Raw genomic sequence first — 26146 nt, 5'->3', positions numbered from 1 at the left:
ACTTGGACAGAATAGGTGGATCCCTCTTCCAGTTACTCTTTTTCAGCCTGAATAACAGGCTTGTTTTTCAAATATGATGATTTGTACATGTTTGAACATGGGAGCCGAGGGAGAAGAAGAGGTACAAATAAATATAGATAGCTTTCCAGTTTGGATCCTTGTAGGAAAATATAAATGTTTCTAACTCACTGATAGTTTTCCCTCTAGAATTAAGACTCCTGATGCTCACTTTTAAGAACTCATTAAAAACAACAAAAACCAGGTACTTAACAACTGATCAAATCCCCCAGCTGCAGGCTTGGTGAACTAGTTTTTCATCCTTACATTTGGAAAAGCTGCTGAAGGAAGGCATCTGTTCTTTGTTTCTGATGAGTTTAGTGTTTTGTATTTATAAACAAACTCTCTCCTCTTCTCTACCTGCTTCCTCAGTGGCCGTACCTGCAGCAGCTCCACCAGTGTGCCAGCCCAAGAGCGCCACTAACGGGCACCATCCGCTTCCCCGCCTCTCCATTTCCTCCCGAGCCACGGTGGTAGCCAGGATGGAAGGCGCCTCCCAGGGAGGCCTGCAAACAGTTATGAAGTGGAAAACAGTGGTTGCCATCTTTGTGGTTGTAGTGGTCTACCTCGTCACAGGTGGCCTTGTCTTCCGGGCGTTGGAACAGCCCTTTGAGAGCAGTCAGAAGAACACCATCGCCTTGGAGAAGGCAGAATTCTTGAGAGATCATATCTGTGTGAGCCCCCAGGAGCTGGAGACATTGATCCAGGTGAGCTGGGAACGTGTCTAACATACAGCAACCTTTGGTGTTGGATCATGGGGTAGATAGTGCCTTTGTGGGTCACCAAGTTTTGTCTTTGGTGATCAGGGAAATCTTCTCTGGGGAGGTCACACATGCCATACTTTAAAGAAGTCAGCAAGTGAGGGGTATGCCAGTGTGGGAGAAGAGGGACTATGACATGGGAATAGCCTGTGATGTATCTTGTGTTTTCAGATTTGGTGGCCAGAGGTGGCAGCAGGTGAAAGGATTTTAGATTTTTCAAATTCAAGTCCATTAATACATGCTGATTAACTCTGGTCTGAGCTTTTAGGGAAAGAGCTGGGATAAGAGGGTGCCCTATAAGTCAAAGAAAGGAATAAGTGTAAATAAGCATGGATGTATTAACCAATTCAGGGTTAAGGAATATGAGAGAAAGAGAGAAACAGTCTGCAGATATGTGGATGAAGAAGGTATTTATGGATCATAGAGTGGGTTTACGGGGGAGAAATAATGAAAATCAGAGTAACACTAGTCACCAGACTGCTTGTTTTAAAACATGCCAGACTCAGTACTAAGCCCTTTACAGTCTCTACATATCAGTGGGGGAAAGCTCCACTAGAACACGGAGGTAGAGAACTGGGGAGCCAACCAGCCTCAACAGAGGTAGGGTGGGCTTGCCGGGGTGGCTGGGGATAGTGACAAGCCAAGGGTCATCTGAGGTGGTGGGAGTGGAAGGAACAGGCTGGAGAAGTCTGGAAGCTTGAGGAGGAGAAATGGTTTGTAGGCAAAGGAGGTGAGATGCCTCAGAAGCTGAAGTTAGGGCTCCCTTTCAGGCAGCCTCTTGAGCTGGGAAGAATAAGGGGAAGGTGGTGAAACTCACAGAGACAAGGGAGAGCCTCCCCTGTTTCCTGGGTTTCTAAAGTTTGGAAGGAAAGTGGTGGAAAGAATTGCTTGTACAGTTCCTTTTGGCTCTGGGGTCCTGTGCTTAGAGTTCCAGTGAACACAGCAGCCCAGGATTGTAGAGCATTTACAGATCTGGGCTGGCCTATTCACTTATTTCAAATATCATGGATAGGGCAGGGGACTTCAGAGGCTGTGTGTGAGTTGGCACCCTCAGAGTAGATAGTCTTTCTAATTTGTCTTGACGGTATGACTTCCTCTTAAATAAGTTGGAGAACAACCTCCCTTCTCTCTGAATAAATATGCTCTCATAATGGTTCTCTTCAGTTTTTATTAAAAATAAAACTTCAAAATCCAAGGGCAGTGTTTCTTGGAACTCTTTTATAATTATAATAATTCAGTTCTTTGGATATCTTTACCATTTTTTCCTCTGCCTTTTGTGAAAAAAGCTGCCAGATCTGTGTTAGCACTGTGTTGTACAAATTAATATAGAATCTGAGACCATCTATACCAGATAGAATGGGAGAAGCAATTGTGAAGCATTTTTAAGTAAAAGTATAATTACATTTACACATGGTATGTGGTAGGGACATGATTTGTTTATCTCTATGATTCTTCTTCTATATGAGGTGTGTATATACCTAAGGTGATATTATAACCATTGACAAAGTGCTATATACACCTGTTAGGAAGTGGGCACTTTACATATATTATTTCATTCAGTCTTTACTACAATGATTCCTCTGGTTTGGGCATGATGTATCCCCAAAGGCTTAAAAACTGAAGGCTTGGTTGACAATTGGCGAACTTTTAAGAGTGACTGTATCATGAGGACTGAATCTCATCAGTGGATGGATCCATTGATGGATTCATACCTTGATGGCATTACTGGGAGATGATGAAAACTAGGAGGTGATGACTGTTGGAGGGAGTAGGTTGGTCGGGGCCTGCTTGTCTTGGGGTAGATCTTGTCTTGGCATGCTCTTTCTGTCCTGTCTCCCAGTTTCCTAGCAACCAGAAGATGAGCAGCTTTTGCCCCTCTACACACTTCTTTTCATGCTCTTTTGCCTCAGCACACACCTCTAATAATGGAGTCAAGCAACCATGGATGGCACCTCCCAAACTGTGACCCAAATAACTCTTTCTTCTCTTAAGTTGACATTTTTGGATCTTTTTCATGGTGATGGAACTAACTCTGTGTTCTATGTTGGCATTATTATCCTCACTCGTTAAGTGAAGAAACAAATTCTAAAAGTTATTGCATAACTTCCTAAGCACTGAAGTGTCAGAGCTATCTGGGATTCAGAGTAAAGGGTAGTAACCTGCCTCATTCATTGAGTCCACAAACCTTGTTCTATGATGAACTTGATTCTCTCTCAAATACTTGCCTGCATTCAATTTTTCCATTATTTAGGAAGTAGAAAAGTCCTGGAGTGCCTTGTATGTATCAGAAAGAATTTTCTATTTCTTCTGTCCATACTCATTGAGTATCAGACTTAGACCTGGGATATTTTCTAGTCTGTTTGCTATGACATAAGGGTTTATTTTCATGTCTAGCTACAGTCTTTATCTCAATACGCATTAAGTAGTTTTAATTGCTACATTATGTTGCCAGTAAGGAATAAGGTCATTGGATTTGTCCTTCAAGTCTTGGGACTTGATGTGTATGCAAGCATCCATGCTTGTGGACCAGTGCAACAACTTCACACTTTGTCCCTGCCTTGCACTGGATATAGAGCTTCTAAGAAGCATGATATGTAAAAGTGGTTTTTCTTCACATTTGGAAGAGTTTTCTGTGATCTATTGGAAAAATATTATTGCATCTCCCCGTAGTTGGGAAGGAGTGACCAGTGAATAGAAATTTAGATTTCATGTGTAGATTGCATGAAACTGTCATAAAGCAAAGCTGGAAGGCATAGTTTACATTACTGAGAACAAATAGAGAATATTCACAACAGCAGAATTCTGACAAAATGCCCAGATAGCTTGGAAGAGCTGAAGCTGGGGATGGATTTTCTGATTAATGGAATCATTTTGCTACTGTGGGACCCCTGAGAGGCTGATAGTTCACTGTCCCTGAGAATCAGAAAACGACAGTTGTTATGGAGGAGATAGTCTCATTTGTCACTTCATCAGTGTGTGTATCCTTCTATGTATTCATTCTTGGAATTGCTGCAGAACTTTTCTGGGAACAAAGTTACGAATTGGGTGCTTGAGTTAGACAGGATGAGACCAAGACACAGCTTGAGTAATTTGCTAGCCTCCCTGTACTCCCATTTTTATTGTCAACAAAAGCTAAGCTCTTCTGCCCGTTGGGTGCTAGAAGGCTAAAGCAATAATTCACCAGAAAGGGTTTAGACTGTGTCATATGATAAGTGCTCTGAAGAGGCTAGTGGTGGATGTGGCTGTTTTGCTTGCTTGGAACTTCAAGCAGTAGTTCTTTTATGGGGGCAGATTTTATTGGAACTGACAGATTGAACCCAGGGTCTTGCAGATGGTAGACAAGTGCTCCAGTATTGGGCTGTAATCCTAGGCTTAAAGCAGTATTTCCCCAGGGAGGTGTGGAAGTGTCGAGGTTGCCTCTGTGGTAGCATTTGACTGTATGTAGAGACATTTTTGGTTGTCATACAGCAGAGGTACTGCCATTGGCCATGTCAGAGATGTATGTATGTGTGTGTGTGTTTTCCTTTTTTTGTTGGCCCCAGAGAGTTAAGTTTAACTCCCTTCACTGGCCCCTGAGAGTTAATTTTACTTCCTCAGATAGAAAAGTCAAAAGTCCACCAACTCCATAGGCTCCCCTCAAGCCCCAAACTGCTGGAGGCTGGCCCTCACGGCAGCGATAATGTACTATAGATATCTAGTGGATAGAACCCAGGGAGACCACTAAATATCTTATAAAATACAGCGTAAGGAGTAGTCTAGTCTAACAACAAATTAGAAAGACCTGAAGGAAGAAGCATGTAACCAATGATTTGAATTCTCTAGATTGGAGCTCTTTGAAAAATGTTAGGCCCTAAGAGGCCAGGGACTTGGAAATCCAGGGATCTTTTATGGATATTTGTCTCCTTTCATCCCCACAACTATCTATCCCATAAAGATTGTCTTTGGTGCTCCTCTACAGATGAGGAAACAAGACACCAGGAGGTGAAGTTACATGCTCAGGATTACCTGGGTAGTAGAGTGAATGATGCAGGATTCATTGGCAGGCTGGTTGGTCGCCTATCTCATGCCCTCCACCAATGTGTGTGGGGGTTCCTTTAGGTGTGAAGGGCATCTCAGTGGCCTGAGAGAAAGCTATGATGGTCAGCACAGCTTGAGCTGAGATGCCTGGGAGGAGGTGAGTAGAGACGAATCAGTGAAAAACTAGATTGGATTTGGAAGGACCCTCCCAAGCCTTTCAGAGGAGATTGGATTTTATACTGTAGAAAGTGGGGACATGATAGAAATTTCATGCTAGAAAAAGAAATCTTTTACCAAAGGGGAAGAAGGATTGGAGGATGGATAGGGAGAATATTGCAACATCACGTGTAATGTAAAGGAGGGCAAAGGGTAGGCGTGTTGGAGTTGGGTGGATTTGCCCTTTTACCTACTGAACCTAAGGCTCCTCCTCATTGTAAAGGGAGGAGTTGGTCCTCACTTGGATTCAGAGAACACTGAATTCGATAAGTGCCTGGTAGAGAACCTGAATGTCACTGGCATTCAGAAATTGCTGTTTCTTTCACTGACCAACTGTCTCTCTTGCTTCTCCAATGTGACTTGCAAAGAATGTAACAAAATAAACAAAGGTAACCATGCACATGCATTTCTTTGGCTGTGGAGTGAGGTACCTCCAATGTGCTTTTGAACTTAACAGTTTCCACGAAATAATATGACAGTCATTTTGTCCTGAGAATTTCGTTATCCCCGAACTCTCCCTTGTCATAATAGCTTATCTCCCTGTTCCCAGTGCAATTGCACCAGACGCCTGTGCACTGATAGTCTTGGTGAAAACTGTAAAGCATTCACCTCGTGCAATCCACAAAGCATAAAATCATGAGGAGCCTGCAGTGACTGACATGGGGAAGGAAGGATGCTTTGGCTGTAGGGATGATGATTTGCTGTAGTTGTTTAGCAGGATTTGAGGGCTTGGGTGTCTTATGGCTTTAAATGTCCTCAGTGGAACTCATGTGGTCACTTGGCAGCTGTTCCTTCTAACAGATAAACACTCTGAAGGGAAGGTATTTCGTAGGAGAAGGTTTCTGGGTGCACAAGGTGCCCACCAGAGAGACATTCTCTCCTTCTCCCAGTCTAAGTGTCTGGATGTAACAAGAGTTTATTTTGTCCTCATTAGAAAGCATTTCTTGGGGGTAGGTTGGTCCCACCCCAGCAGAGTAAGTGTCAGTAGGCTACCTCACTGCCTGAAAGCCAACATTCTTGATAAATTGGTGAACTGCTTGACCTTAACATCGGCGTCTTCTGTTTGTGGCAGTCTTTCTGTCTGAAGAATAGCATGATGTCCATTTGCCTGACATAAGTCTGGTCCAGACTGTGGTGGACTATGTGACAGTGTCTGCTTTCACCCTGCTGTTTTTTCCTCCATGACTGGTCCAGTGACACTCTGTTGGCAAACAGGAGCGTTCTTACTAGATTTTACTTTATGATTTCTCTTTTTTTAAATATTAAGTATTGTGTGTGTGTGTGTATTTGTGTATGTGTATATGCATGTGTGTATTCATATGTGTGTGAATGTGTGTGTATTTGTGTATGTGTATATGCATGTGTGTATTCATGTGTGTGTGTGTGTGTGTGTGTGTGTGTGTGTGTGTGTGTGTGTTTGTGTGTGTGTACTTGAGGGGAACAGAAGAGTGTTTTAGATCACCTGGAACTGGAGTTATGTGAGGTTGTGAGTCTGTAAGTGCACACTGGGTACCAAACTTGGGTCCTCTGGAAGGACCAACAGGTATTCTTACCCACAGAGCCATCTCTCCAGCTCCTTCATGACCTCTCATAGGTTTTTAACATTTCCAAGTGGAGCTTCAGGTGCTTTACTCAGAATCTGGGCCTTGAGCAGCATTTGACACTTTTCTTGAGTATTAAGTGTATGGTTGAGTGCCGGAGTCCAGCTCTGGATGAGAGCAGGGTCTGAAGATAGGTGGATGCAAGAGTGGTGATGGAGGAATCAGACATGGGATACTTCTTAGTTTCATTTTAGAAGAGATGGACAGAGAGGAAGCATATGGGCATCATCCCCAGTGGGACAGGTCTCAGCAAAGGATGTAAGGAATAGGTGGGGGAAGGAAGTGAGCCAGGCCATGGTGGTCAGGAGAATCTTGCAACCTGACTGACTAACAGCCAGAGTGCTTCTTTATTTATACAGAATTTAGTAAGCAGGGATATGTCCATGATGTTCCAAAACATAGATCATATCATTTTTGGTTTTGGACACGTGTTTCACTTCCTTTCGCTCACCTTTTAGTCATCATTAATAAACTATGACAGAACAGAGTTATCATTTCCAATAATTTTCCCTCAAGTTTTGACATCATTAATAAACAGTTATCATTCTTACTCATTAACTCTATAACCCTATTTTTAAGAATCTAGAGGCATATGACAGCCTGTGCTCAGGCTGGTAGCTTTGGTTGCTTCAAGGACAGTGGACCAAAACAAAATCTTCAAGCCACTTGGGCATTTTGCCATATCCCAAGCAGTGTATTATTAACTCTTAGTGGTCAGACTGCCCAGGAAAAATCTTCAGGCTAATGCTGCTGCAGTTATTATTCAAATTCTGGCATAATCCTGGCATTCTGTTGTTCCTTGGCCATACGTCACCACAGTGGCTCTGCATGTGCTAACTTTTCTAAGAGATGGAGGTCCTGACACTTCATACTTTTATCATCTTTCCACTCCATACTTTGTTCATCAATTTGTCTCTATGTAGGGCAGAGTTGTATGCCATGTAGTTGTCTGAGTGTACAGTGGGAAGAGGCTTATAATCTGAACTGTGGCTAACTCTTCTAGCCCACCAAATCTTGTTGACCTTTTTAAGTTTACTTTGTTTTGAATATCTTGTTCCTCTGTAAGTACAGGGACAGATGTTTCAAGAATGTCTCATAGCCTCATAAAGAGACCTCTGGCTTCTTTATGTCTTACAACCTCCAAGGCATAAGGAAGACCTTCAAGTAGATAGAGATATCTCCTTAAAAGCATGGGGAATAGTGTGTTCAGGACTGTCCTGGGGGAGCTTAGAAGCAGCAATCCCGGGAGAAGGCATAAATGATTCATAAGGAATTTTTCATCAATCCGACATCCCCGAATTGTACAAATATTAAAAGTGCCCCAAGTATGTAACAGGTAGAGATGAAAACCAAAGGTGTCATGGCAGCCATCATGTGGCTCAGCTCTGCTGGATCTTTGCCAAGCAGCGGTGCTGGCTTTATGACTTCTGCCATTCCATCCAGATATGGCTGTGCCTGTTGAGTGCTGGGGAGTTTCTGTGTTACTGGGCTCCATGTGGCTCTTTCCATGCACATAGAGGTGACCATCCTCACTGTCCTGTTTTACAAAGGGCAGGATTCTTGTACCTCTGGAGTGGCAGGGTGAGAACAGGTTCAATCGAGACTTGACTCTTGCTCTCTTAAACTTCAGAGGCATGTCCCTTTAATTAGATACCTGCTTTAGTCAGACACACCGGGCCTGTGGAATACATACAAGATCAAGAGAAACACCTCCCCACTAAGGGCAAATACACCCCAACAGTTTGGTGGGAGGGCTTCCTGAGAGACTGGGTGCTGGCCTTTGGTTATGTGTCACTATCTCTTTCCTCCCTCACGGATTCGTAATCTTCTTGACCATAGTGTCTATGACAAGGTCCTGGGGCTAGACTGTTGATCTCTGATTAATTATGCTTATTGGGTTGATCCACCATACTTGATTCAAAGAGGATTGCACTTAAGATGTGGGGAACTGCATGAGAGAACCGGGTATGGACATTTTGGTCACAGTGACCAAAGCTGCTATTGTGAAGATAAAATGAGGGATAGAGATGACAAAGCATTCCCTTTAGAATCAAATGTGGGGTAACTGCGTGATCGATCCTCGATCATTTTCTAAGGCAGTAGGATTTGCCATTTGCTAATACCTTAATGGCTCACTGATTCATTCAATCGGTGACTGGGTTGATGGTCCACTGTGTGCCAGAGACATGATTCTAGATCCTAGGGATAGAATGGTGAATCAGAGACCCATGTGGTATAACTAAGATGATCTACTGTACCAGTTTTGTGTTTCTGGAGTAATTGTTACTTACTGTTCACCTCTTTCAAAAGTGCCCTGGCTTTAAACATGTTATATTTGTAGCTAAAGGGAGAGGCAAGCCTTGTGAGTATTATCATGAAAATATTTGTAAATAAAATCAGGATGAAAGGGGTCACTAAGGCACCTCTTGCCTCTATCTCCCAAGTGCAGAGACTGCAGACATGTGCTGCTGTGGCTTGGCCAGAAAAATCCTTTTCTTAAAATCTTATACTTTTGTTGTACTAGACGTTATACCCAAGGCCTTGAACAGACTAGGCAAGATGAGTCCCCAGCTCCAGAAAATTCTTTGGTTGCTATGAACTGCAAGTCCTTCATTTCTGGTCTGGTTTTCAACTGTGCTTCTCCCAAAGATCTTTCTGTCTTGTTTGGGCTGTAGCTCCCCCGGCCCCCATGTCTCTACATGTTTAGGAATGGAATCATTTTAAGGAAAGTATGGTGTCTTTGTCAATGATCTATTGCTGTGAAGAGACACCATGACCATGGCAACTCTTATAAAGGAAATCATTTAATTGGGGCTGGCTTACAGTTCAGAGGTTTAGTCCATTATCATCATGGTGGGAGGCATGGCAGCATGCAGGCAGACATGGTCCTGGAGACGTAGCTGAGAGTTCTACATCTAGATTGGCAGAAAGCAGGAAGAGAGAGCCACCGGGCTTGGCTTGGGCTTTTGAAACCTCAAAGGCCACCCCAGTGACATATTTCCTCCAATAAGGCCACACCTACTCCAACAAGGCCATACCTTCTACTAGTGCCACTCCCTGTGAGCCTATGGGGGCCATTTTCATCCAAACCACCACACATGGCTTCTGAGATATCCGTACGCCAGGCTGTGATTTTAGAGTGCCAAACCAGGTCATCTCTGCTTTTTCTTTAACCTAGGCTGTCCCTCAGCCAGCCAGCCCAGACAAGTGACCTCTGACAGTGACAGTTGGGATTTTAGTGCCCAGGGACTGGGCTCTGAGGGGTGACATAATCTTTCCTGTCTCATGACTAACAGTCAGAGGGGTTGCCCTGTAGTCGGCAAATCAGTCACATAGAAAATCGTTCAGTGTGTGCAAGATCAGGCCTGCAGCCCCTGGCCTGCCCGTGCAAGCCTCCACTTCATTACTGTTATTGTCACCCCCCTCCACCTCCCAGCATTGTTAGTTCCATCACTGTTTTGTGGAGAGGGTCTCAAGCCTTTAAGCCAGATATTAGAGAGCTGATGGAAACTGGCGTGACCCTGGTGAATACCAAACGAGGATTCTGTGTTCCAAAAACAAAACCCCAAAACTCTCAGAAAAATAGTAGCAAAACCCAGAAATAAATGCCAGCAAGTCTGCATTTCTACACAAATGTGCCTGTGTTGGCTTTTGCTTAAAGTGTTGCTGTGTACATTGGGGGATAATGAATTTTTGATGGTGGTTTATACAGTTTAATCGTATTATTTTTAATCCATGTTATTCCTTTGGATAATTAATATTTGACTGCTTGTTCTGAAGCAGATACCATGTTAGGCTTTAGGAATTCTAAAAAGTATGAAGACAGTGTGTGATACAAACACTGCCTGTCCTCCAGGAGCCTTCAGCAGAGTATGAATTGTATGGCTAGCTCACACAGGCATGGAGCTTGCTGCTCTATTGTTTTGTGAGTGTGCCTTATCCACTCTCCATGAGCATCCTTAGAGTGGGCAAGCAACCAAGAGACAGAGAATCAGACAGTTTGCTCAAGCTTTGGTAGGAGGAAGAACTGAGATGCAGACAAGTCTGTGTGGCTCCAGAAATTGCTTTTTTTTTTTTTTTAAACCACAATGCTCTATTCCTGGGGTAAGGCGACAGGCTTGGCTTGGATGGAGTTCAATGTGATTAGTTTAAATAACTAGGAAGCACTCAAACTCCCATTCATGGAAAGAGAGTCTTAGATTTGACCTACAGGCTCCCTAAGATGGTGTCATGCACCCGTGAGTGGTGTAGACAGTAATGATTGGTTGCTCGCTGGCTTCTACAGGATCATGACTTTGTGTCTGAACATAGGTGTTAGGACTAGGCCAGCATGTTCTGTCTGAAGTCCAGAGCACAAGAGCTATCATTAAGAGTAGGTTTTCAGTCTATGTTGAGAAAATTTCTTTTTCTCTTAACAGAAATGAGAAGAGGCAAAAGCTCGTGGGTTCAGGATGGCCACCGAGATTAACCTTAGAACCCCTTAAAATGTGGGCAATCATGTCAGTTCTGAATTGTCCCTGTCATCCTGCACAGTGAAAGAGCAGACAAGGGTTAGGAAAATGTGTAGAAGCTCAACAGAAAGTTGTCTGCGGAAGACAGGAGAGGGCTAGCGTTAAAGATTAATTATAAGCTGTCTTAGCCTTGCCATTTAGCAGTTACCATAACCCCGAACAAATTACTTCTGCATTTGGTGGTCTCATTTGAGAATATTTTCACTGAGAAGAGTTCCACCTACTATCCAAGGTTTTTATGAGAACCAAAGAGTCTAGCATATTGCGAACGCTGGCTGCTATCATTCATTTTAAGGGTATTCTAGAACTTTCTTCAGAGTGTCTCTGATTGTCCCAACTTACTTATTTGCCCATAATCAAACTGTGCTTATCAGAGACATGGGGGTATGTATGGACTCATTCTTTACTGGGCTTAGGGCATGACATGTGAATCTGGGGTTAAAGTTGAACACTAAAGAACAATAAGGGGTCAAGCAATGGAGTCAAGGGCAGCGAAAGCACAGGGTCCTCTTTTAGCCATGTTTTTAATCATCTGTTAAGTTCAGGCTCTCTCTAATACTCTGTCTAAGCTCACACCGCTTATGGAGACTAGTCAGTGATTTTATCATTTATTGATTTTATTCTTATTACTCTCCTAATTACATTTTTTTTATTGAGTGTTGGTAGAGGGGAGCACGCATGTCACAGTGCCTACATGGAGGTCAGAGGACAACTTTCAGGAGTCAGCTCTCTCTCTCTCTCCACCATGTGGACTACAGGAATCAGACTCAGGCAATCAGGTTTAGCAGCATGTGTCTCAATCTGCTGAGCCATCTTGCCAGCCCTACTACTAATTATTTATTAATTGATTAATTTATTTATTTATGATGAATTGGATATTAGCAATATTGGATACACTCATGTTCTATAGAAATAGTCTAAAAGTATAGAAACCTTGGAGCATCCATCGGACATTCTCCTCAGGACCAGTAATTCAACATTATTGGCAAGTATGTTACTAAGTTTGTAGAGGCTGAGCCCAAATGGAGATGAAAGGGTCATGTTTAGTTAGTCTGAGGGTTTATTGATCATGTCGACAGTGTTGATACATATATCCTTGTTTCCTTAGTGGACTTGGTGCATCCACTGTAGTTTATTTTATTCTTCTGCACAATCAGGTGAGGGGGAAAATTTTATTATATCATATGGCACAGTTTAGAAAGAAGTTAAATAAGCTCCCCCCAAATGTCGTTGGTCCACCATGACAATATTTAGCTAAATCAGTCATTATATTTAGGCATTAATAAATTGAGTTTTAGAACTCACTCCCCCCTTGTTCAAAGGATTTACTTGGGATCATGAGAAAGCCAAGGCTGTCTTAGAATGGTGGGCTAGGGATATGCCTGCTGGCTCATCCTGGGTTTCTCTAATCCTATAAATAGATCTGCTGCTCATCTACCTTCTGCAGGTGGCTTTCACTTTAGATTTACGGTCAGGATATAAAATTCTGATGAAAGCCTGCTCCTGCCTCTCCTGGGATCTGAGGAAAGGCTAATATTTGCACATAACTGAATATTCAAAGCAGCAGGAAATAAACACCATGGTGATAGTCACCCTAGCCCTGGGGGCAGGGTGCTTCTCCTTTTGTCTTTCTGAGAACATTTCTTTGTAGGAGTGTAGGGGTGAGTTGGGGGTTGGGGGAATGGGGAGCTGTTGAGGGCTTTGAGGTAGTGCAGTTAGGGTGACCTCTGAATTATGTCAACTCCTCCCAGGCCCTCTCAGGTCTGATGTCACATTGATCCTCTGCCTGGGCAGAAGATGACCATAGCTTCCTTTCTGTTTTCCTAGTTTTTCCACAAGCAGTTGAGATATCCCAGCCTGGGTATGACCACTATGGTGAACTGAGTATCTGAGATGGTGAGGAAAAATATCAAATATCAAGCTGGACAGATCCATCTTTCCAGAGTTTGGCTCAATGATCTTTCTGTTGATGATTCTAACAGCATCACTGGCTAGATCTGCCATCCACCAGACGTGAGCTGTGGTCCAGGTACCTCACTATTCTCAGTCTCACATGTCCCATGGGCAAAGTAGTGGAGATTGCCATACACAGTCATTGTGTGGACTGAATTAATATGTGCACTCATAGAAACTTGAAAGGGATTTCCATCATCATCATCATCATCATCATCATCATCATCATCATCATCATCGAATGAGAGTCTGCTATCTGAATTGTTTCATACTTTTTTGTTTGTTTGTTTTTCAAGACAGGGTTCCTCTGTATAGCCTTTGCTCTCCTGGAACTCACTCTGTAGACCAGGTTGGCCTTGAACTCAGAGATCCACCTGCTTCTGCTTCTGCCTCTGGGGTGTTGGGATTAAAGGCGTGCACCACCACCACCACCACCACCACCACCACCACCATCACCACCACCAGCAGGCTTTGTTTCATACATTTTAAAAAAAGCCTTGATAACAACCTCTTAAGGGAAATAGTTTTTTTCCCCATTTTATAGATGAGAAAACAAGTTCAGAAGCTGAGCGGCTTGCACAGTCCAAATGTTTGTGGTTTTATTTATATTTGCAGCATCCATAACATTCTCTACCTGACTGTACTGAGGCAAAGATGTCTCCCTCTGACCCTGGCTGCATGCCTGGTTGAGTATGGCTCCAGACTTCCTCCAGCTCTCACTGTCCTTTGCTATTCTGATGCAGCTGAATTCCCCTCCCCCAGCCCCAGCATACTCCTTGCTGAGTTCATGAAATGTTTATGTGTTAAGTACTTCTGAAGCAGGAGAAAGGGGGGAAAGATTGCGGCAAACAAATTAATACCATCTTTCTGCTTCTCACCTGAGGCTCTTCCTCTATCATTAAAGGAGTGAGGACATGTTACCACCCCACTGTTGGGGTTTGGAATCACTGTAATGCATGTGGTTTCCTACGCCTTTCTCATGGGGCTTGGGGCTTGGGACTTTCTTTTTCTGTCCATTCATAGCTGAACACATGCTCACTTTTAGTATGCATAGGAAGCCACTTCCCATACTCACACACCATGCCACCTCACTCCCCCCGCCCCAACTAAATATCCAATTCATCAGTTCCTTTGCTGATGGTACCCTGTAGGGATGAAGAAACTTGGGGACCCAGAGCTGTGGATATAGATGACTGTGGCCTGGGTTGTACTTGAGCTATGGTTCTAGTTTAATTTTTAACAGATCTAGTTGTCATTCTGGAAATGTCCTGGTTCAGACAATAACTCCAATGGTTGCCCTACCTATCTGTCTATGTCCATGCGTGTGGCACCAATCTGTTGATTTCTCTAGCTAATCTGAGACAAGCGGATGGTTATGGCTCTGTGGTTGTTTATCTTCATGGTGCCTCATAAGAAGAGAGAGAAACAGATGATCTCACCATGTACACAGATCATAGGAGAAAAGCCCCAGACAGTTATTGGTCCCCTGTGGGTCATCACTTATCCCCGTGCAGCACTAACACTCGGGGTGGCGTCTGGTGCTGTATGGATGTGTGATTTACACAGCCCAGCATCCTCACAGAGGAGCCTGGCTGGGGGTTGTGCAAGGAGGAGTCACCTCTCCCTCCCCTGTTCACCTCACAGCAGGCTCATTCTGCAAGGCGGCTGTAGCTTCTCTCTTATAATTTCAGAGTGGTTCTTAATACATGGTGTTGGAATATAGGGGTGGAGGGAGATAGAGTGATACAGATTCTTTTAGATGATGCCCTCCAACTCAGTTTCCTCTCTTGTTTTTGTCTTTCTCTTCTTCTTTTTTTTTTTAAATCATTTCACACGCCCACACGTGTATTTGTGGGGTGGTTGTTGTTATTTAATGGTTATCTCATACACTAAGACGTAGAAATGCTTTCCTATCTCTGGAAATATTGTGTGCTGATGTCCATTACCTTAGCCTGTTCATTCATTTAAACACTTGCAGTAGTGTGCCCTTTGCTAGGCAGCTGGGTTGATGCTAGAATTCCAACTCAGGGGCCAAAGAGGAACTTTGGCAAAGGGTGGAATTAGAATATAAAGTAATGTCTTCCTATATGTAGTCTCTCTCTCTCTTCCCTCTCTCTCTCTCTCTTTCTCTCTCTTCTCTCTTTCTTCATCCATCCATCCATCCATCCATCCATCCATCCATCCATGTATCTGTCTTTCTATTTATGAATCATCTATCAATAACATGCCTATCACCTACCCATTTCCTATGATATATCTATTTCTCATCTATCAATACTTCATTCACCAATCATCTATCATCTACCCATCACTTGCCATCTGCCTGCTCCCAAGACCTCTTGGACTTAATAGTGGTTGAATTTGTAGGTGAATAGAAGATGCTCACTGAGTCAGAGGTTGTGACCCAAATTGATGTTAATGTCAGTTGAATTTTCACCACATACAACTTTATTTATTTATTTATTTATTTATTTATTTATTTATTTATTTATTTATTTATTTATTTATTTATTTTGAGGTACTGGAGTTGAGGGACTGGTACTTTGAGGTACTAGCTAGAACCTTGAACAGCTAGGCAAGTGCTTTACCTCCGAGCTGTCTCCCTAGCCCCAGACAATGTCTCTCAAACTCAACTCTACACAGTTCAGCTGTGTCATCTCATTACCTGTATGCTCAAATGGTCACGAAATCCTGGATGCTTTCTTATCTCCCCCTCCCCCCTTTATTTTGTCTAGAGATAGTGCCATGAAGCCCAGGTTGGCCTAGCACTCTCTGTATAGCTTTGAACTCCTGATCTTCTTGCCTCAGTTTCCCAAGTTCTGGGATTAAAGGGGCATACTCCCATACCCAGCTTTAGCTTGACTTTTGTAGCATGAATACAAAGACAATAAAAGCATTAAAGAAAATTCATTTAATTATAAAATGTTTACTTGAGTTCAAACCATTAAAACTATTGGGCAGTACTTTAAAAATTAATGAAATTAATTAATAATTTTAAATAAAATAATAAAATTAATTTTAAATAAAATTAATTTAAAATACAAATTAATGTTAAAACCATAGACTCATTTAGAATTACTGCTATTTGGTTAAAACAATGTCTCTATTGCATATAATTTTAAAATGTTAGATAAACTTTTAAGTAGTTTCACTCTAAGTAAATGATAACAATTTGGAGTATAAGTATGTTTACTGTAGTTGAACACTACACAATGCATACCATATACTAAAGCATTACATGGTACCTCAGAAATATAGTATTTTTTATCAGTTACAATTTTAAGAGTTGATCATCCAAATTTGAATAACAGTTACAACCAGGTTTATAATTTTAATTTTATCTATCTATCTATCTATCTATCTATCTATCTATCTATCTATCTATCTATTGTTTTTGTTTTGTTTTTGATTTTTCAAGACAGGGTTTCTCTGTGTAGCCCTGGCTGTCCTGGAACTCCCTTTGTAGACAAGGCTGGCCTTGAACTCACAGAGATCCACCTGCTTCTGCCTCTTGAGTTCTGGGATTAAAAGTGTGCATCACCACTGGCTGGCCAGTCATTTTCATTTTAGATAGAATCAAATGTTTAAAGCCTTACCAAGAGTTTGGAGGCTCGTTGGAAAGCATATTTTCACCTTCTTTCTATGTCCAAGTCTTGCTCCTAGTGATTTAGTTCAGATCGTCAGTGGGTCCACTATACCCAAAGCAACTCATATAAAATCTCCATAGAACTTCTTCTCTGGTCATTGGGGTATGTTGCCCATTTTATATGTGATTTAGGGGAAAGAAGGGAGTTTACTTCAGAGATATGAAACAAGTCAGAGCTGGCTATCAACGGGAGGTGCTCCTTGCAAGTACCCAAGTTACTGATCCCTGTGAGGTCCCTCCTGCCTACATTCTAGGACAATGGCCATGCTTCATCTTCATGTGGACATGAGGATGGAAGTAGGAGAAGTGGAGTGCATTCTGGGTATCGTGTGTAGAGAATGGAGCAAAACTATCCACTTTGGGCTAGACGGGGTTTGGGTCAAGGCTTCTCTCCTTCCTGGCTTTGTGACCTCAGATGGATTAGTCAACTTTCCCATGCCTGTTGCAGCATCTCTGAAGCGGGAATGATTCCAACTTCTCGGGACTTGGGGGAGAAATAAACTTAGTGGTACTTCTTGTGTACCTGGCTCAATGCGGGTGCTTGAGAAGTGTTAGTTCCCTCCCCTTTCAGTTGATAAACACTTCCCTTTGAGGGTTACCTGCCAAAACATCAAATATTCACTAACTGCATTATTCAAGAAAAGTGAAACTTGAAAAGGCGTCTTACTTCAGATCTTTCGATGTAACAATAATCACTCCCATTTGTCTTTCTTGCAAATCTGTATTCTATGTGTGGTGCCGGGTTTATTTATGATGTTTGTGTGAAGTTCGCAGCTCTGTGAGACTTGACTGAACATAAACTCTCAAGTCTTATGGAAGATGTAAATTACTAGGTATTGGTGGTGTGATTTGAAGCCCGAGTGACTGAGGCCGAGAACTGTCCTGGAGGTATAATTTGTGAGTGGAGCCATCAGAGGTGGATAGATAATGAGGATGGATAGAAACCATCGTTCAGACTGTCTGGCATGGTTGGATAGCTCTCACACAGCACAGTGAAGTGAGGTTTTAGCCCTTCCCACCTGTCTCCCTCAGAAGCAGAGTAGAGGCCACGGAGATGGCTTGGTTGGCAGAGAGCCTGCTACACAAGTGTGAGGACCACAGCATCCACATAAAAACCAGGTGGAGGTGGGATGCATACATATATTAGTAATGTCTGTGTTGAGGAAGGGGAGACAGGAGGATCCCAGAGCTTGCTGGCCAGCCAATCTAGACAGTTGTTGAGCTCCAGGCTCAGTGAGAGATCTTGTTTAAAAAACAAACAAACAAACAAACAAACAGACAGACAAACAAACAAACAAAAAACCAAGCTGCTAAATGATAGAGGAGGACACCCAGTGGTGACCTCTGGCCCCCACACATACATGCACACCCACGTGTACATGTACCAATGCACAGTAGATCAGAATGCAGCACTGCGTTAATAAGTAATCCTGTCACTCAACACTGATTCAAACCATTGGCAAAAGCATCTGTGCACAGCCCATGTAGCTGATGTTAAATTCTGGGGTGCTAGCATTAATGATAGAAACCATACCTTACTTTCACCTTCATAATACTTCATGTTCCTAGGGGCAAGGAGGATTAGACTACGGACTTAAACAGAGAATGTCTTCACCCTGTCACTTAGGCAGCCTTATTTGCATGCAAAAATCTATTCGATAGCTTGTTTTCATACCACCTCTGAAGTAGGAAAGATATTTTTGCATATTTAAGCAGTTATTTATAAAAGAACAGAAAGAAAAAAAATAAGCCACAGAAACTATGTAACCTGCCAAGGCTAAATAAAATATTCACTGTGTGGCAGTTTATAGAACAGGTCACTTATCCCTGTCCTAGAAAGCCTGAGTGATCTCATTAAGCATTCATATTGAAGAGAATAAGGACCTTCCAGTTGTCCTCTGATTTGTGACAACCACTATGTGCCTGTTTGAGCCAAGTTTAATGGGCACCATTGAGGACAAAGAGAAACGTGTCTCATTATTTTGTGCCTTGCCCTCTCTACACGGGGTAATTCCAACTTTGCCCAGGATCTGGAGTCTCAATCTCTCTAAGTAGCTCATGCCTCTGTCACCTCCTCCCCTCCCCCCCGCCGGCCCTGTGAAGCTCCCAGGTGGAAGGTTCATCATTACAGCCCACGATTGTGGACTGCAGATGCCTGAGATGCATGAGAGCAGCTCCTTCTGCACCCCACCTGAAGCAAGATGGCAGGACCAGCTCGGGAAGGGCCCCTGAGAGGGTTTATCTTCCTCCTGCTCATGCTGAAGCTGGGGATGAAGTTTGGGGTGATGCGGGGTTGGTGTACAAGCATAAGCTGGGAAGGGGGTAACTGTGGAACTGTAATGTATAGATTGAGGCTGTGGGGAAAAGAGGGGCCTGAGTTAGACCCTGGATGGTGGGCATAGTTTATGGGAGAGTGTAATCAAAGGCACAAGGGAGTGAGGGGGCACCCCATGGACTGGGGGCATTCCCATGGCTGGGGCATCACTGTGGAGAATGTAGTGGCCATATTGAGGTAGAGTATGGATTCCAGTGGTCACTGGGGAGTCATTCAGGCTGATTGAAAAAAGAAGGAAGGACTGGTGAGGTGGCCTCTGGGGTAATAGGGGCTTCCTGTCAATCCTGATGGTCTGAGTTCCCTCACCAGAACCTGCATGCTGGAAGGAAAGACCTGACCCCCTCAAGCCATTCTCTGAACTCCACGTGTGCACTGTGGTGCCTGCACACCCCCTCCCCCCAAATACAATTTCAACAGTGTGATAAAAAAGTAGTAGTTGTGTGTGAGGGTGAGCGTGGGCAATGGTACCAACGGAACTGGTGTTATAACTATGTACTGCACAACAGTTCCGTCAAAAACGGGCCACATCCATGATGGTGGCCCCAGTAAACTTATTGACATCATAGTGATTTTTGTTTGTGTTGGCTCACTTTATGATGTTTATACCTTGAACAACCATGTCCCTGAATCACGTGGTTGTCTTTGGTAAATCCTAACAAAAACAGGCAAGGGCTAAGAATATTAAAGGGAGCACTTCATAAAATCCTTATATCTATGCAAGTGAAGGTCTCACCCTCAATTTGCAAATAAGTTAATTGGGCTTAGAGAGGTTGAGATAAAGTACCTAAGATCCTGGTATTAATGACAGGCAGAACAAAGCTGGTCTGACCAGGTGCCTGAGTTTCAGACTCCTGTGCTATTGGAAGAAACTCAGTGGAAAGCACTTTAACAATGCAGAAAGAAGGCGAGTGTAAAAGAAACCTATGACCCGCCTTTCCAGAAACGACCACTTTGGGTGAACATTCTGCTAGACACCTATCTGTACACACAGTAGTATGTATGCATTTTGCATAACTGAGGCCACCCACGCCTGTAAGTTTTATATACATTTATATAAACTTTTGTATAAATACTCTAAATCTTAGACTTTTCTTCCACTTAAAAGTCATCTTGTGATCTTCACGGGTGTATGCGACCCCTTGATGCATGTCCTTCCTTTCCTCTGCTTCACCGGCGGTGTCTAGATCCTTGCAGGTTCGTGAGCAGTACAGCAGTGTATCAGGAGCTTAAAAAAATTCCTTCTAACCCATTCTTGTGCCTTTCCCTCTCTTTGCAGCATGCGCTCGATGCTGACAACGCAGGAGTCAGCCCAGTAGGAAACTCTTCCAACAGCAGCAGTCACTGGGACCTTGGAAGTGCCTTTTTCTTCGCTGGAACTGTCATCACGACCATAGGTATCCATTCGCTTACCAATCGTTTTTCCTCTGCAGGCCCTTCTGAGGAACGGCTAGACAGAATTGGTCTTCTTAAGATGTGGGGCCAGGTTCTCCCTACTTGGTCAAGTGAACACGGCTGTTGTGGGTGCTTTCAATAAAAACCAAAGCATGATGAAGATTTCAGAAAAGCATTTTAACTGAAGGAGCCTAATGCCAAGGCATGAGTAGAATGTATAGATTGACCAATTGAACTCAGATTGTTCTGTTTGTGCTCAGATTCCATTTTAAAGATTGTGCTTCTTGGTCGAATTATATATTGTGGTATGAAAATGTTCTACAAAGTTGGTTATGGGGAAAAAAAACCTTTTCCCCTCTCCAGTTTTTTTTTTAAATTGTTCCAGAGAAAATAGCTTGCATCTCTTTGTCTGTGGTTTTCAATATCAAACTGTTATTGCTACTTCTAGAATTTTCAGTTTTAGGGATTGTTTTTCAACTTCCCACTGTGCAAGTGGAAAAGCATTGATTTCTTCCTTCCTTCCCATTCCACTTGCAGAGGGCTCCACTTTCTTTGTTTCTATCTTCCTACGATAGGTTAATTACATAAAACCTGGGTATCTGCCTGAAGCTGACTGTGGCACATGTTCTTTGCAGCTGACCCTCAGATAAAGCATCATGACTGCTTTTTGGTGACAGTGTCAACCTTATTTTATGCATTTATTTTTTTATGTTTTCTGAAGCTCAGATACTGTGAGTTTTTGTCTCAGGGATTACTTTATAATAGTATATAATAACCTCTATGCTCTAGTCATTAGCCAGTATGCCTAGATCCTGATTATGAGTAGTGACATTTCCCTTTCCCATCTTTCTCCACCACACAATTTAGCTGACACTGTCTTTTCAATGTTTGCCTTGAAATGATTAGTGTGGCTTCTATTTTGTGAGTTGTCAGCTTTAAATAATAACCGTGATCCCTTACCTAGTCCACGGAGTGAGTCAGTAAGCTTGTCCAGTATCTCTGTTTCCTTTTGCATGTTCCAAGCAGCACCCATTCTACATAGGAGGCAAGAGCGAAGGATTTACAGTCTGGTCTCTAGCCCCCACCTTCACACTTGCTCTGTGTTAACCTGTGTAAGTGTTGGTGCATCTCTTCTTTTTATTAGTTTACTAATCATTAGATGATATTAGCTTCCCCTCGTCATTTGTCTGGCTGGAAATCACCCTCAGGAGTTAGGAGAGGCTCTTGGAGAGTTTGGAGGTGAGGGTGCACAGCTGTGGTTCTAGAACTCAGAAGATAGTGTCAGGAGGAGACTCTGAGGTGGCTTTAACCTTTTTGGGAGGATCTTTCTACTTTGGTTCTCTCTGAGGCCCAGATACTCCTTTTAAAAAGCTCTTAACTTTGGTTTACAGTGTGGGCACACTTTAGAGGTGAGGGTTGTTTTAGAGGCATGCATTTTTGTTTTTGTTTTAATATCTAATCATAAGGTCTATGTTCTTCTACACTAGTGAAATCAAAAAAGTTATGTGTGACATAAACATTCAGAAGGAAAGAGAATTGTCATTCTTACTGAGACTTGTATCAGTTGAGGTCTTCAGGGAAACAGAAATGAGAGGATATGTGTATAGACACAGGGCAGGGGAATTGGCTTCTGCAGTCATGGGCCCAAGACAGATCCATTTGGCAGGCTACTTGCAATGGAAGCCATGGAGTGCTTTTAGATGGTTTAGTTCAAGTTCAAAGGTTTCAGATCCAGGGATGCTGATGGTAAAACTCTCAGACTGAGGCCAAAGAGCTAAAAATCCACAAGGGCTGTGGTATAGATCCTGGTGACTACAGGCCAGAGAGGTTGGACTTCTGATGTCAAAGGGTAGAAGAAGCAAAATGTATCTGAGCAGTATGTGCCTATGTGTGGGAGAGACAGGAGAGAGAGAGAGAGAGAGAGAGAGAGAGAGAGAGAGAGAGAGAGAGAGAGAGAGAGAGAGAGAGATCTTTTCCATGCCTTCCCCCTTTTGTTCTACACAAGCTCTTAGCCAATGATCCTGCCGTCATTGAGGATAGATCTTCCACACTGAGTTCCTCAACTCACATGACAATGCCCTGTGGAAACATCTAGAAACATTTTTACAGATACATCAAGTAATAATTCTTTACCAGTTTTCTAGGTATTCATAACCCAGTCAAATAAGCACCTAAAATTAACCACCAACTCTCTTAATCTAATTAGATGACAAGCTATTTTACATTTTCAATTCTTAAATTCATTAATACCAGCTATTGTCAGAGTTCCAAGTGTCCATTATACATGTAGGTCTGCACCCAGAAGCCTCCATGACCTCTGGATCAGGTGAGGCCACCGGAATTCACAGACTCACTATACCCAACAGAGAAAGCATGTGGTCTAGACCCTCATGCACTATGAACCTGAGCCAACCCAAGGACATTGCAGTCATCCATCAGATAAGAATGATGTTATGCTAGAATATATTTGACAGTCTGTTAGAATGAAGAAAGGCACAGGCATTTTTAAAGGATTTGCAAAATAATTAAAGTTGGGAGAGTCTTGTCCATTTCAAAAGGTATACTTTGGAAAATACTCTCAAGTGCCAGTATTGGATCCATGAGGATATTAGGGGATATTACAAATAATAGATTGGGAAAAACCTATTCATTTCCTTGTTGCATGAAAGTGCTAAATCAGGGTTTTGTTTGATGCATTGAAATAGCAATGTCTATGCTGGCCTCTGAAGTACTGGCATGATGTTCAATAAAATACTAATGGTATTTACTAATGGTACTTACTTGGTTTTCTAGCCACCCATCACTCATACATTTTTAAAAAAATTCATCTCTGTCTCAACAACAGTATATCCAATCTCCCCTTTCCACTCATGACCCCCATTCCGTACTCATGACCCCTAGGCTGTGGGGAAGAATGACATTATCTATACAAAGAAATTCAGTTTTGTGGCCAGAGTTACCAGTTCAAAATGGCCGACAAGAACTTCTTGGGATTTTGCTTGAACTCTGGAGGGAATGGCTTCCTCACTTTCTTACTGGTGGTAAACCTGGAGAGGGAAGACCAAGCCACTCTAATGCCCCTTGCTGTCTTCCCTTGGTGGGTTACTCTGTCTAGAGTTGAGCTAACACTACTCGATTAAGGAAAGGGCTAGAGGTAAGTGGTTCCTGCTCATGCCCTGTTGAGCTCTGAATGGAGCTACTTACAAAATACTAAGAAAAATATTAAATTCCCTGTTTTTCTTGGGTCAGTGGGATTTCCCATTGTGTAGGCTTAAGTTGGTCTGCATCAGATTTTCTGTAATCTAGACATTCCTCACCAATGTGCACAGGTAGAAGAGAGTTCATAGAGGGTCCATAAATATCCTTTGACCCCACGATCAGTGCCTGACTCTTCTGGCACTCCACTGTGGCTGCCATCTTTGGGCCACATGCTCTTGATTCAAGTTTTAGGCAGAGATGCCTGTTGGATGAGCCTCTGGGTTCATGTGTCCTCGTCTTGGCTATTTAAGAGGCCATTTCCTCTGTAGAAAGAGACTAGCCACTATGCCTGACCAATTGTGCATGGGACCAGTACCTTTACTCCAAATCACAAAGATTGGCTATCAACAGGCAACCACTACAAAGCCAGTGTGCAAACCAAAACAAACAAAAATATAACCCACCACTCAAAGTCTACAGCAGGCTGGGTCCTTGTTCTATGCAGCTTAGTAAATGTGACTTTTCCCCTTCTTCCTCTTAACTGAGACATAACGAATTGTAAGTTGGGTACTATTTAGCTGAGTAAGATTGAATTCCAGAGTAGAGGATCTTTTTAAAGCCATGTAGCTAGAGAAGTTAAAAAAAATAGCTTAATATAATGTAAGAAGGAATGAGGTGAGAAAACAAATCGCCAAATTTAAAAAAGCCAAGTACTTATGGTAAGTTCATTGCAAGGCTTGCAACAAGGCTTCCAAGTAATCTCAGGGCTGGTCATTCTTCAGCTGTCCCTGAAAGGCCGTCCACTCTTTAGGAGTCAGGGAAGTGGAGCAATTATCCTGGGAAGCTTTATCTCATTAACTGTGCAGCTCATATCCTGGTCTGCTTGCTCCAGGTCGTATAGTTTGTGAGCTAATATTGTTCACATTTCCCTTACTAGCAATGCTAGAGCTTCGCAGTTCTTGGCAAAGCCCATCTTCGATGGCCCCCTTGGGTTCACTACCCATACTGTAGTCACATGTTGTGGAGAGATTAAGATGTTGCTCCTTTTGTGACCCTCTTAACATCACAGTTAAAACCTTTATGCAGGAAGTTGGTTGTTTCCTTGGAAAAGGTCCAACGAAGTTGCTCTGTCAAAGGACACAGAGCTTTTAAGGGCGTGCCAAATCATTTTCCAGAAAGACTGTCATGAGCAGCATGAAGTTATGTGCGTAGGAATGGCCTTTTCTGAAAAGTGGCCCTATGACTCCATGTCAATACACCTTTTAAAAGAGCCTTTAATGTGCAGATATATACAGAGATTATGCTTGTACCATTAGCCCTTCATATCTGTGCTTTCATATAAAGTCAACCAATTATGGACTGAAAGTATTCAAACAAAAATGTATGCACATTGGACTGTTTTTCCATCTCATCATCCCTTAAACAATACAGTCTAACAGAGATTTACATACATTTACAATGCATTAGGGTTTAGATTATATGGAAGAAAGTGTTTAGGTTTATATCAAATATGGTGTTTATATAAGAGAATGGAATATCCATGAACTCTGTTATCTGCAGGGACTCCTGGAACTAGTCTTCTATAGGCATCTGGGAATAGTCATGCGGCAAAATAAATACATTTAGGAACCTTTCCAAACCAGTAGCCTGACCAGAAGGAAAACTGGTATTGATCAAGGGTGCCTCACACCTGTTTATTTCTTCATATCTAATTCTGATATGAGAAGTCCCCTTTGCCTTTGATTATTGCCTCTGCTGGGAGATCCATAGCAGCTAGCTTTTGTAAGCTGGAGGGATGATGTTCACGCCTGTGTGTAGATGCTTTTCCACAGATCATCATTTCCAGAAAGGCAGGAAATGATCACATTCTTACTAATGGTGAGAATGAGACCTGAAAAAGTTAAACAACTTACCCATTATGTAACAAGAAGTAAGCAGTGGAGCCTAGTGTCTTCACCCAACGTCATTGGCTAGGACCAGCAGGGCTTGGTGCAAATTAGAAACACATGGTTCATTATTAACAAGTAATTAAGAATATCAACATGGGAGAAACAGGACATTTAATCAAGCACAGAACTGTGGAAGGTCCCTTCAGGTTTACAACTGTCAGAGAAACGGTACGTCTGAGGGAAGAATGACACTTGGTTCAGTCTGATTTAGGCAGCCATTGCTAGCTCAAGATTTCAAGAGTCTGACACCAGATCATTTACTCTAACCATATTTAAGCACAGAACAATTTTGGAAAAAAAAGCTTCCTGGTAACAATTAACTCAGCCCCAAGTACACAATAAATTTAAGACATGTTTACATTGCTATTCTTTACAAAATACATCTGGCTTTTTTTTTTTTTAGACAAAGATAGGTACTGTTGACTCAGATATAGTGCCCAAGATTTAGGGTCTAGGGAGAATAACTGAGGTAAACAGAGTGCCTGTGAGTGTCAGAATTGGCCTGGCCCT

The 26146-nt window shown here is 42.6% G+C and overlaps 1 protein-coding gene across 1 annotated transcript in view; it reads left to right on the top strand.

The window, feature by feature from the left end:
- Kcnk10 (potassium two pore domain channel subfamily K member 10) overlaps positions 1–26146 on the top strand; it is a 137372-nt gene that overhangs the window by 59740 nt on the left and 51486 nt on the right. Inside the window, exons 2-3 of the mRNA XM_059279873.1 lie at positions 430–764; positions 20374–20491. Coding sequence (XP_059135856.1) covers positions 430–764; positions 20374–20491 — 453 coding nt within the window. The remainder of the gene's footprint in view (positions 1–429; positions 765–20373; positions 20492–26146) is intronic.

Source organism: Peromyscus eremicus, chromosome 14 (assembly GCF_949786415.1).
Source record: "Peromyscus eremicus chromosome 14, PerEre_H2_v1, whole genome shotgun sequence".
NCBI classification, from domain to species: domain Eukaryota; kingdom Metazoa; phylum Chordata; class Mammalia; order Rodentia; family Cricetidae; genus Peromyscus; species Peromyscus eremicus.
Note: the sequence above shows the minus strand (reverse complement) of the source record. Positions and strands in the feature narration are given on the sequence as shown.